The sequence below is a fragment of the Brienomyrus brachyistius genome, chromosome 2, assembly GCF_023856365.1.
Source record: "Brienomyrus brachyistius isolate T26 chromosome 2, BBRACH_0.4, whole genome shotgun sequence".
Taxonomy (NCBI): domain Eukaryota; kingdom Metazoa; phylum Chordata; class Actinopteri; order Osteoglossiformes; family Mormyridae; genus Brienomyrus; species Brienomyrus brachyistius.
Window position 1 is genome coordinate 6,547,794 of NC_064534.1, and position 13,147 is coordinate 6,560,940.

The window sequence follows — 13,147 nt, forward strand, 5'->3', positions numbered from 1 at the left end:
TGCGGGCAATTTCTGAATCTGACAGCCATTTCATTGAGAGGGGTCTCTTGTGAGGGAGGCAGTTCAGGCTTTGGGTGAGACCCCATGCCCCACCGAACCAAAGTGACCCCCCCACCACGCACCAGCTCACATTTAGCTCCAGCTAACACCCAGCCCTCGTTAAGCCTCTCGCTGGGCTAACCTGCCTTTCCCTGCTTGCTGTTCTCTCTCACACAGGAAAGCTGTGTCTGCACTTTATTTCTGCTTCGCCACTCTCTCCTTCCCAGTCTCTGTCTCCTTCACTCTCCGTCTCTCTCTCTTGCTCTTCATCCACCTGCACAGCCGCTCTTTTCCCAGCCTGCCACCTGAGAGCTGGAGATGAGCCACACAGCCACAGATAAGTGAAGCCGAAGTGGATTTGTCCCCTAAAAATCGCTGCCGTCTCTGTGCCTCTCCTCACGTCGCCCGTGGTGCCTTGGGCCCCCCAGCCTTTGCTCTGCCCCAGCCACTAACACGGGCCTGGGGTCAGGTGACTGGGAGGAACTTCCTGTGTGGATCGGCATCACTGTGAGTACAGGGGGTCTCATTATTGCAGCTTCTCCAACGTTTCTGCTTCACCAGCAGGTATTTTAGTCATTATCTCTCACCGGCTGAGGCCGGAATGGCGGGTAGGACTGCTGCTTCACACCTCCGGGGCTGTGGGTCGGAATCTCGCCTCCGCTCTGCGTGTGTCTGTGTGTGAGCATGTGTGTGTGTGTGCAGCGTGCATGATCTCCCCATGTCATGCTGATTTCATCATGCAGACCAAAAACAAACTGGTGCCCGCAGAGCATGACTGTGTGCAGGGTCAATTTACTGCATATCAGTTAGTTCCATGATCTACAGGATTATAATACGACAACCCATTATTTATGATCTACTAGGATAGAGTTAGTGGACAGCTTATTATTTCTGATCTACTGAATATACTGATCTTCCGAATTACAATTAGTAGACAGTTCAATGTTTCTGATGAACAGAATGTACTGATCTAATGGATTACAGTTTCAGTTTTTTTTAGATCTGTTTATTTATTTGTTACATGTATGTTAGCAGAGGGTCACCATTACAATGAAATGCGCTGGACGAGAGAAGAGTCAAAAAACAAATATCTCAGCATTGGAGCCCTACAGAAGTTTAAATGTATAGTAACATAAAAAGTAGACAGTTCATTATTTCTGATCTACTGAATGTACCAATGTACCTGGTTCACATTTTACTGAATGATGACAGAATTATTGCTCATAATGACAGAGTAAAAGAGAAAAGGGAGATTAAACGTTTTGGTGTTCTTGTCATTCCTGTCGTCAGTTTGCCTGGTGCTGCTGTTGTCTCGTTATTGGGGCATTCTGACTGGGGGTGGGGCGGGGGGGTAAACAGCAGCAGGAAGAACATTGAGCTCTTGATTTGTGAAACAAGTGACAGGGATGGGGATGGGGGGGGGGGTACTTTTATGATGCCATAACTCAGGATGTGAAGTTCAACGATTTCCTAGCACTTTCCCAAGTGAAAACAGAACCTCCCCGAAAACCAAACAAGAAGCAGACAACTCAGAAATGTGTGTGTGGGCCAAGCTTTACACCATCGCCCCCAGTGCCCCCAGTGCCCCCAGTGCCCCCATTCCCCCAGCCTGATGATGGCTCCTTTGAGCACAATTTGCTTTCCTCAGAGTATTACGAAGTGTAACTTCATTTAACCCCCCCATTTCACAATACCGTGGCCTGAATAAGACACCCCCGGCTGCTTTATTTCCGTGTGAGTGGCAGGAGGCTAGCCCGCGTCTGAATGGCTCCATTGATACTCATTGAACTGACCCATCTTCCACAACATAAGCTTCCTCCATCTGGCTCCCGATTGGCCGGGCTCAGCCACACCCCCAGTGCCTACCTCAGCGGCCGGGATCCCCTCAGGTGGGCGGCACTGCAGGAGCACTTCTTGTTCCAGCGACACCTCCTTCCCCAGTGGCTCCTGGTCAAAGGTCTTCCTGAGATCTGAGGAAATAAGAAGCAGACAGCCCCATTGAGGCAGAGTAAGCTCTCTGGTGGGCCCGACAGGCGCCATTAAGCATGCCAGATGACCACTTGCGTCCTGGGTCCAGACTTGTCAGCTCAACATGTGTCCGCACCCTTTGCCACAAATACGCGGCTTCCCGTATGGCTGTGAGCCAGGAAGTTGAGCCCTTTAACGCCACACTGCGGAGCGAAACTGGAGGCCGCCGGAGGGGGTTACGTACTCAGACAGCGCCGCCTCACACATAAACGCATAAATGTTTTTCTAAAATGGCGGTATGCATGAACTTGGAAGTGGGGGTGGGGGGGGGGGGGGTTGCTCAGGGTCACATAGCCCGTCATTCAGAAGCCACGACAGCCGGTGAGACTGGCGGGGGGTGCGAGGGCCGTCCTGGAGGGGGGAGGGGAACACCACCCCATCGGCACATTTTTTTCAGAGCCCTGCAGAGCGGCGACGGTGACCGGCTGCTCCTCTTACAGCTGGGTGACGCTGGCACTCCCCGGAGGCTCCGAGCAGTCCGCTAATTACACGCTTGGCTAAGGCACAGTGCGAGGTGCCCCCGTGGCCCCCCCAATCCGTCTCTCGCTCAGTAGCAAACAGACACTGGGTGTCGGCCTGCCGGGAGCTCGGGGTTAAGCTGTGGGGGGGTGTCAGACAGACACAATCAAAGGGTAGGGAGGAGGGATGTAAGAGGGTGGGATAAGATTCCAGTGCCAAAATCCTGCAATGGTTTGGCGTCTCTCCTTGGGGGGTGGGGGGCGATTGGGCATCCCTGTCATGTGCCATGTGAAGGGATGATACCTCACAGACACACAGTGCGCAGCCTGGCAAAGAGACATGCATATGCTGGGGCCGGACACTAGGGGGCAGACAGTCAATATTCCAGCCGGAACTAGCCAAAAACGGCGAAGCACTTTGCAGCTTCTCAGATGCATTTGCATTTGACATCAGCGTTTGACATATAAAAAGAGTAAATGATTCCAGTTTCCAGCATACCACTGGGCCTCGCGTCATGCCCCGGATACGCCTGGGACAGGGGGATGCGGCACAGATAACAATGCCAGTCACCTCTTTGCAAAGCATGGCTGATTCTAGACCCAATTTCTTGTCTCTGACCCCCTGAAAATGTGCAAAGTTTGCAAACTGTTCTGTATTGTTGTACATATTTTATGCCCCCCTCCCCAGCTTGGCAAAATTGTCTGTGATATTGGGGGAAGGGGGTGCCTTCCCCATATTTCTTTAGATTAAAAGCTGAGGGGCCTGAGGCCGCTCCCCCTAAGGGTCAAATGATAGAATTGCCCCTGCTGTAAAGTTTGGTTGTGTTATGGTTAAACATGATTCATCGGTTTACAGTGCTGGTCACTGGCAGGATCCCCGCAGTGACATGCGTGTCTCTGACAGTGAGGAGCCAGGCTATGTATGCAGGAGAGGAGGGAGTGAGAGCACATGGGTGCCATTAGAATTTCTGCTTGTGTCGTGATATGACTTTGTTTCCTCCGAGTCCCGAGGCTGGGATGTTACGCTGGGATCGAACACGTTGCCTCAGGTCCAGTGGGTTGGGTTGGGGGGGGGGGGGGGTATGGAGTTCTCTTTCAGCGTATCTCTAGGGGTTGAACTGGGCACAATAAAATGGGGATCGTTTCATAGGTGCAAGAATTTAATTGCCTTTTTTCGGTGCTGATTAATAATGGATGCTGGTGCGGTTACACCTTTGACTGAGAGCACCGTCTTTCTTGTACAGATTTACTGTACATACAGACTGCAGTCCGTACTTCTCCACTTGACCCTCATGGGGTTGCTAACGATAAAAATAACTGACACTGTAAGTTTTCCTTTCCATTTGTGGCTGTCCTTCTCCTACTCTATTTTGTATTCTTTTTTAATCGTGACAGGCATTGTGCTGTTTTTTTTTAAACACACACACACACACAACACACATCTTCGCCATGATACCGAGCTAATAGATGAGCTCAAGTCTTCACCGTTCCTCGCGATTTCAGCACAACTTTCACTTCCCAGTCTTCATGAAGTCGTGGTCACTAAAAATAGCCCAAAACTCAACTTGTCTGACGAAAAAGTACATAACACAAAAAATGAGGGTAGTGGGGCATGGATTTTGCTGTTTCCTTGTGTTTGTTTTCTGCATGTTGTACTGGCATGTTCAGTTGCTTTGCCCACCTATTCCCCTAGGAACCCAGAACCCCATGATTGACATGAGAACCAAGGCCCATCATCTTAATATATACGTGTTTATTTTTGTTTCTGGATTTCATGTTGCTCCTAGATTTCATATTTGTTTATGTTGTGTGGGCTCCACCACCACCCGATCTCATTTGGTCCCCGTGATGGAAAATCTTTCTAATAAACTATATTTCACATTGTTCTGTTTTCCATCCTAATGCAAGGCACTCTCACAATAGGGTAAGAAACTAATTAACCTGCTTTTTACTGCATAATATTTTATTAAAATGGGTGTGTTTGTAATGTGACAGGACAAAATCTCTTAACTCCCAGGGGTCACTGGGTACTTATGGGGGCCAAATCAATCACAAATCTTTTAAGACAAAGAGTGAGCGATGATAAGGCGAAAACCTAAAGTGAAAAGGAGATGAGATGTGCTACAGACAGCGGTGAGGGATGTTGGTGAGAAGACCAAAGCGAGAAGGAGATAACCCCTTGAGAAACCACACCAAGCTAAAACCTTCTCCTGAAATGTGGCTTTACACACATTTCTGCAACATGAACCTGGTCCATGCACTGTGTTAAGTGTGTTTTTCAGCCTACCGCTTTTTACTGCATATGTCTTTATTGCTGTATGTCATTTTCACGCTAATGGCTCCGTGCAGATGTATCTCGGATAGCTTCATCTTCCCTTTTATGTCTGGTGCCCCACCTCCATGCTCTAGTGGTGTTTGCACTTTAAGTGTTTAAATACCTCCCGGTAGCTGAGGCATGAATCCTGTTTTCCTTATTTTCAGCTGGATCGTTGACAAAATATTTTCCTTATGTCTTCACAGGCACTGCCAACCCTCTTTGACACGGCTTTGCAGGCTTAGATCTTTGTTTTCACATTGAGATGAAAGACACTATTCAAAATCTTCATTCATAATTTGGACATCTGAGTTTCATCTGTGTTGGGATATTTGGTAATCCAACAGGTGTCTGTTTGTACCCCTTCACCTTTGCTTTCTTCTGTAGAACTTGGGCTGAAAGTACAATCTGTGTCACAGGTCAAATTATTTATTGAAGGCAGATAGCAGAAGATTGCCAGAAATTTCCACGCCATCCAAGTGGAACTAGGAAGTGGAGTATATTTCAAACCCTATTTCACTGCCTACTAGAAGGCAGGCTTGTTTTCTTTTTGGATACAATCCTTGCAGTCTGTGTAAATGGAGTGGTAATGAAGTCACATCGCATTTTTCACTCGTAAACCCGGCTGTCAGCTGAGATAGGCTCCACCTTCACCGACTCCTTCTTTTCTTTCGCTCAGCGGAGTAACTCTGTTGTCTGCTCAACCCACAACACCTGATTCCTAACCCTGCTTGTTCTTCCTAGCAGGAAAAAGGGTGTAGCAAAGAAGCGGTTGCCATGAGAACAGCTGATATTCCATCGGTGGGTGACCAGGACTTTTGCAAAACCTCGCCGACAGCCAAATAACAGAATGTATGATTTCAAAGAAATGTTATGGATAAGAAGTCTGGCCTGAGGTTCCCACTTATTAGAATGGCATAATATTTAAAGGGACCCTGAAACAGGCAGAAGGCTAATACCTGTGGCATGACGATGCGTCGAATGGGATAGCGACCTTGGCCAAAGGGATGTGCTGACATTGAAGACGGTATGAGTGGTGAGTAATGCAGGATGTGGCATTGACACATCTCACATGAATGCCAATGGAGGCCTAACAGCTTCTGATAGTGACGGATTACATTCCAGCGAGGGCAGAGCACTGTTTGCCATGGAATGCATCATGGTGAGAAGACGAGCTTCCGGCAGCTCACGTTCCATCAGGCTTTTTCATTTTAGGTGTGAGAACACCAGCTTTCCTCCAGTCTCCTTACATCACACAGCATGTCAGACTTACAAAAATAGGTTTTGGAAACATCTTAATGGGAATGGTCCGCCAACGGTCCTTAGCATGCGGCGTCTTCTCTGACCAGGATAGGGTTGAAGGACATTTGGAGGTAGCCTACTCCCCGACTCAGCACCCTGCAGTGGACAGTTCCCCCACAATAATCCCAGGAGAAGCAAACAGAGGATGTCGTCAGTAGAGTAGTTATCTCCAACCGTGCTGTCAGACAGGATTGGCTGCCATCTACCCAGACAGATTCTGCCTAATCAACCAGGAGTGCAAGGGCCATTAATGCATCCTTATGGTGCCCCATTGAGAGAAATGCTCTGAGACTTGACAGGAGGACCTTCTGAGTAACACTTGCCGAGTACAGTTCTGAATGGCCAGCTCACTGGGAGGCGCCCGCCTCCCTGTTACGGAGCCAGCAGGAGGTCACCTTTGGCACCTCCTCTACCTCCACACCTTCCTAAGCCCATTAAAGGTGATTTAGAGCCAGGATAAGTGGGAGGAGTGACCCCGTAGATGGCTAGATTATATCCAAGTGGTTGACCTCCGTTTGGCCCGGTGATGGGATACCTCATCGGGAAGCCATTTGAGGGGGACATGAAGCAGCAGGGTTGCCCTCCACTCCAACACAAAAATAACACACTTCGCCTCTCTCCCCTAACCTTACCTTGTGGGGGAACATTTACCGCGACTCCAATGTGAGACAGGCATTAGAAGGACCATTACAATCAGACTTTTCTGTAGTGAAACTATTACCACAAACCAAACAGGATATCCAATAATCCTTAGCAAACAGCCTAGTGGCACTGTGCTTGTCTAAGTAAGGTGATTATCAGCTGGACACAACTGTACAATGAGCATTTTATGGCTTTTTCTCAAACTGTGCAGAGACACTTTAAGAACTGCTCAGGAACCAAATAAATTCTGTTCCCCGGGAAACTTAATGTCCAAGAAAGTTCTGTTGAGATCAGATCCGATGCGGCCACTGTTCATGGTGCAGGAGATGGACTTGAAACAGTAAAGACAGCTCCCCACAAACTCTGGCCACAACGCTTTGTGATTCTGGAGGTAAATCACTCCCAGCTGCATGGATCTAGTGTTTTTTCAGCGTATACCTTTACGAGCCCGAGCCCAGACGGCCGAGTCCGCCTGGGTCACTTATGCCTTGCTATGGCCTTCCAGGCTGGTCCCACTGGAATTCATTGGTCGCGTTCCGACATGCCGCGGGTTAGTGAACGGCAGCGCTCGTAAATCGCGCAAGAGAGCTGGGCATCCCGGGAGCATGTGAGGGGTGCACTGGCCCCGTTTGGGGCACTGCGGCTTGGCATCGAGAGACAGCCCCCATCTTCATCAGTCTCTTCCCTCTCATCTGGAGGAACAGCTACTGTTTTCACAGACCGGGTCACTTTTCAGGAGCTGCTATGGCAAGATGGTTTGGGAATTGGAAAGCAGACCAAAAATGCTCCTGGAAGCAGCGCTGTTGTGTCCTTGAGCGGGAAAATTACGTGAATTGCTTCAATAAAACATCCAGCTGTACAAACGGGTGGGAGTTTAACATTACCGAATTCCTTCGGGTAAATCTGTTTGCTAAGCACGGCAAAAGCATGGTGAGTGTTTAAAAAAAACATCCTGGAAGCAGACCCAGGGTTTTTCAGGACTTCCAGGGGACTGCGAAACCGAGCCCTCGGCGTCCTTCTTCTTGTCTGGTCTCCAGTGTGCCGTTAATCAGCCACAGGTAACGAAGGGCTGGGCAACTCAAAGTCACCCAGGAGGTATTCCGTCAGCGAGCGTGCCCTTCTCTGACTGCCACAGCTCCAGACAAGACTAAAAAAAACAACAGTCAAGCAGGCTTAAGAGCACCCCCTAGAGAGCAGGCTGGTCATGATGCATGAAGGGCTACTTTCTGCTTATCAGCCACTGGGGGGGGAAGGGGGCTTTGAAGACATGCACTGGTATCGTTGAAATTACTCCACATCTTTACATTATTTAACTGCCGACAGTCACACTTTTATCCAAAGTGACTTACATATCTTGGCATAAATTGGGGGCCTAGCTACAGGGTACAACACAAGGCACCCTGAGGGACCTTTGAGCTTAGAAGTCTTTCTGATATCTAGATGGTATCTGTAGTCACTGTTAATGGCACACTCCTTAATCTCCCGAGTGTCACTGCACGGGATTCCAACCATTGAACCAATGATTAGACCTTATCCAGCGACATCCAGCAGCTTCATCTTCAGCCCCTAATGGAGAACATTCCTCTCCTTCTACAATATAGAATTAAAAGCCCATTTCATCATTAGAAAAGTTAAACTGTAGTGGGGCAGAGGGGGGTTAACTTCAAATGTAATTTCCATACAAATCAGCTGAGAAATGATGAGATTAAAAGATGCTTGGAAAAAGAGGAAAACTCCTTGTTTTTTGCTTTGGGAGAAAAAGGATATTTAATGTTTCAACACATAGAGCAGAGGATCATGGGAAGGCCTTCTGTGACTCCCATTCTCTCACAAGCGGACAGATTGGGGTGTGCTTGCCTACCAAGCCAAAAATAACAGCATCACGTTGCTGTTTACACTGTGCAATTAGAGACTTTCACGAGACCAGCGGGTAGAGAAAAATCCAGCTAATAGTTAATCATTAATGGTAAGTTTCCTGCTACCAAAAACCACTTAACCCCCCCCATTCCATTACAGGCCCAGAAAGTGCCAGTGCTCACAATGACTGGATCCGAATTCTGGAACTCATACCAAACCCCGGCATAAATGTTTTTAATCTTTCGTCTAGGTTGTTTCCTTAGGCTTCTAGTACAAGTACATCTGACTATAATTATACAAAGTGGGTGTCTTTGGCTGTTTGTCACGCTAAATTATACATGATTCTTGTAAAATTCCATTGTGTTAGATTAACAAAAAAAAAACTTCCACCAACAAATGACTGCATCCTGCTAAAGAAACTTCCAGAAGTTGGCATTGCAGCTAGTTTCAGACGAAACTTGAAAAGCATGTAATGGGGGGGGCAGTTAAGTTACCGGCGGCAAGCATGTCAATCCAAGACTACAGGAAAAATCATGCGAGATGATTGACATAATTACCTTATAAGGCCGCAATAAATAATCCGGAGCCTTTGTGTGGCATATGTCCAAAGGCCACCGACATCTTTCCAAGCGCTTCGCTACAAAATGCTCTGCGCAAATGTTTGCCGTAGAAGGTTCATGCCGTAGAGGGTTTATGGCTTGGGGAGTTGGCATTTCCTAAATATGTCTTAATTATGGTTCTTACACACAAGTGAACACAGACACGGACCCCCTAACCCATACCCTGCTTCCTCTCAAAACATTTTCAGTAAAACAGGCAGCAGAAGATCGATGTGGGCAGACTCGCTGGACCCTCAGTGATCAGGCCATCCCCCAGGCTCACATGCAACGGGGAAGGGGGCAGGGGTTTGACCGGAGACAGGACCCATCCACCCGTAACTCACAGCTGGAGCGGCCTGCACAAATCACGTGCACAATTAATACCCTCGCTGTGATGGTACGGGCCACACAAGCGGGTCCGTTTATGGGTCCGGCATCGATCCGCACTGCCCAACAACAAAGAACTCTACTTATTAATGAGGGGTGCAGGGAATTAGGAAAACAGTGAGTGAAATGTGTGGCGGAGGTGTGGGGGGATGGTGATTGGGCAATCAGTGAGTGAAATGTGTGGCGGAGGTGTGGGGGGATGGTGATTGGGCAATCAGTGAGTGAAATGTGTGGCGGGGGTCAGCAGTTGGGGGGTTAAAACCATTCCGTTTCCGCATTACTTCCTGCAGATTGTGTTTATCTGCCCCGCAGCAAAACATTTTAATCGGAAAAGATTTTAAGGCAGAAGGAGGGGAGCAACACTTTGAAGTAAAGGTTACAGAGAGGAGGCAGATGAGGACACCTGAGAAGGAGGCTGCCAGAGTGATGGGACGGGGGGGGGAGGGTGGGGGGTTAGACGGCAATCTAACAGGAGAGGAAAGCACAAGAGTAATGAATGACAGGACTAAGGCTGCGTTTTAGAGGACGAAAGTGCCACAGAAAGTAGGGCATCATTTTGTTCTGAATGATCCATGTGGTCTTCATAACGATCCATAGGAAGAAGAGCGTTCCTAAAGCCCTCAGAATTATCCACGAGATGGAGAGCATCCATGTGGTCTTCATAACGATCCATAGGAAGAAGAGCATTCCTACAGCCCTAAGAATTATCCACGAGATGGAGAGCATCCATGTGGTCTTCAAAACGATCCATAGGAAGAAGAACATTCCTATAGTCCTCAGTATGATCCACGAGATGGAGAACATCCATGTGGTCTTCATAACGATCCATAGGAAGAAGAGCATTCCTACAGCCCTAAGAATTATCCACGAGATGGAGAGCATCCATGTGGTCTTCATAACGATCCATAGGAAGAAGAACATTCCTACAGCCCTCAGAGTGATCCACAAGATGGAGAGCATCCATGTGGTCATCATAACAATCCATAGAAATAAGAGCATTCCTACAGCCCTCAGAATGATCCACAAGATGGAGAGCATCCATGTGGTCTTCATAACAATCCACAGATATGTTCTGTATTGATGCCGCATGCTTTAATTGGACAGTCAAAACGCTGCACCATCCAATCATTGGACCAATCAGGATCTCAGAGCTCCAGGAGCAGGACAGATTAAGCACATGTCTGTGCTCACCCACCACTACTACTGTGTGCAAATACATACCCCCACACCTCACTGCATATATATGCAAACCACGCGTGTATGCAGTACCTCCTGCAGCAGGAGCGCACAGTCCGTCAAACCCAGTGGGTCGCGATCCACTCCCAGGATAAGAGACACAAACAGAGCCGGCTGTTCAAACACCCCTCGCCGGCAGAACAATGCAAACGGCGGCATGTCGTTTGATCTCAGCGAGGACGGCAGAGGGCTCGTCCACATGCTCTTTGGGGCTTCTTCCTTCAAGCCAGTGCTTTGAAGGGCATTCAGGTGGGGTGTTATCTCATTGGGGGGGAGGGGGGGCTTTAAGGCTGCTGTTATTAATGCCGACGGGATCCCTTCAGCTACCTTCACACACCCGAGTGGCATGTACGCTGTAATTCTAGGGCTGTCTGCACTTCCGCATCGGCAGCGAGAATCGACACAAGACTCACAGGCGATGCGGACGTGTGCCTTGCGGCTCTTCGTGGTCCCGGCCGAGCTCCAAGCCACACACTGGCACCAGTAGTCCTCCGGGCCGAAGAGCTCCTCTACTTGCTGGCGGGAGATCTCGATGCTGGCTTCCCGCACCACCAACCCTGCAGGGGGAGACAGAGAGCACTGAGTGCTGGAGAGAACATGAAGCGCACGCGACATGCGAAGAACATAAACATTTACATTCACACATATGTCAGCGTTCATGGGACTAAGAGCCTTGGACAGCTGATGCTCATGCAGGGCACTCCTGTGTCCACCACTCTGAAGGTGACATTGCTGACACAGAACTGACAAGCCCAAGCTTGTGATCTCAAGTTGTCTTAAAAAAATAAATAAATAAATAAATAAAGCTTCGATTTCCTCTCCACTGGAATTTTCATTTATATCAAAGTCAGATCCGTAATAAACTCATTCCGGTCTCTGTGGCTACAGTACAGAATCGATGTGGCAATGGACAGATGTCGATAGCTGAGGGTTATTTAATGCTCTTTCACCAGAGGCGGAGAAGGGTGCCGTGGATTGAGGATACGCCGGCCACCCTACTATCTCCTGAAAGAAGAGACATTGGGCCTGCTCCTTAAATGAGCCTAAACGAGTTGATAAGGGCTGTACTCCTGCAGAAAGTCTGCACTGGTTTTAAAGCTGTGGGTGAGCGGTGACCTTATAGGTGGAGGAACGCATCCATGAGAAGAGTGGTGCGATTATGATGGCCTCTGCACCTTTTTCTCCAGATACACACAGAGATGGACAAAGGCCACTCCAAAGACACACCCTTTAGGGTTACAGTTAGCCTCCAAAAAAATCAATACTTTAATCTGTTTTTACTCCACGTAAAGCAGAAAATTCCAGAAGACTGATCAGTACAGCTACAAAGAGCTGTAGTCTCTCACTCGATTTGTCCCCTCTTGCTGCAGCATGGGAATGGAGAAAAACAACCACCAGACTTGCTGTATGAGTGTCTTTGATGCAAAGAGGAGTGACACTGCTTACCAGCCCATTTACTTGCCAATTTTTGAACTGCTGAATTGTTCTTGTTATAGTAGAGCAACAGACAATGTCTTAAGAATATGAACAAAAGATTTAGAATTTGCAGTGAATGGGAGTGAAAGAGATGGCCTGTCTCCTGCGGCAGAATTAGGTGAGCTTGGAGACTGGGGCAAAGAAGAGGCAGGGGCACGAGGTAGAGGTAGGGGAAAGAGCACCAAGCAGAGGCAGGGGTACGAGGTACAGGCAGGGGCACAAGGTAGAGGCAGGGGCACAAGGCAGAAGCAGGGGCACAAGGCAGACGCAGGTGCACAAGGCAGAGGCAGGGGCACAAGGCAGAGGCAGGGGCACAAGGCAGAGGTAGGGGCACAAGGCAGAGGCAGGGGCACAAGGCAGAGGTAGGGGCGCAAGGCAGAGGCAGGGGCACAAGGCAGATGCAGGTGCACAAGGCAGAGGCAGGGGCACAAGGCAGAGGCAGGGGTACAAGGCAGAGGTAAGGGTGCAAGGCAGAAGCAGGGGCACAAGGCAGAGGTAGGGGCGCAAGGCAGTGGTAGGTGCACAAGGCAGAGGCAGGGGCACAAGGCAGACGCAGGTGCACAAGGCAGAGGCAGGGGCACAAGGTAGAGGTAGGGGTGCAAGGCAGAAGCAGGGGCACTAGGCAGAGGTAGGGGCGCTAGGCAGAAGTAGGGGCACAAAGCAGAGGCAAAGGCAAAAGGCAGAGATAGGGGAACAAGACAGAGGCAGGTGCACAAGGCAGAGGCAGGGGCACAAGGCAGACGCAGGTGCACAAGGCAGAAGCAGGGGCGCAAGGCAGAGGCAGGGGCACAAGGTAGAGGTAGGGGCGC

General features: G+C 49.1%; 1 protein-coding gene across 1 annotated transcript in view; it reads right to left on the reverse strand.

The window, feature by feature from the left end:
- Positions 1–13,147, reverse strand: part of unc5ca (unc-5 netrin receptor Ca) — a 115,763-nt gene that overhangs the window by 41,868 nt on the left and 60,748 nt on the right. The window contains 2 exon segments of the mRNA XM_048984024.1: positions 1,906–2,009; positions 11,276–11,419. Coding sequence (XP_048839981.1) covers positions 1,906–2,009; positions 11,276–11,419 — 248 coding nt within the window.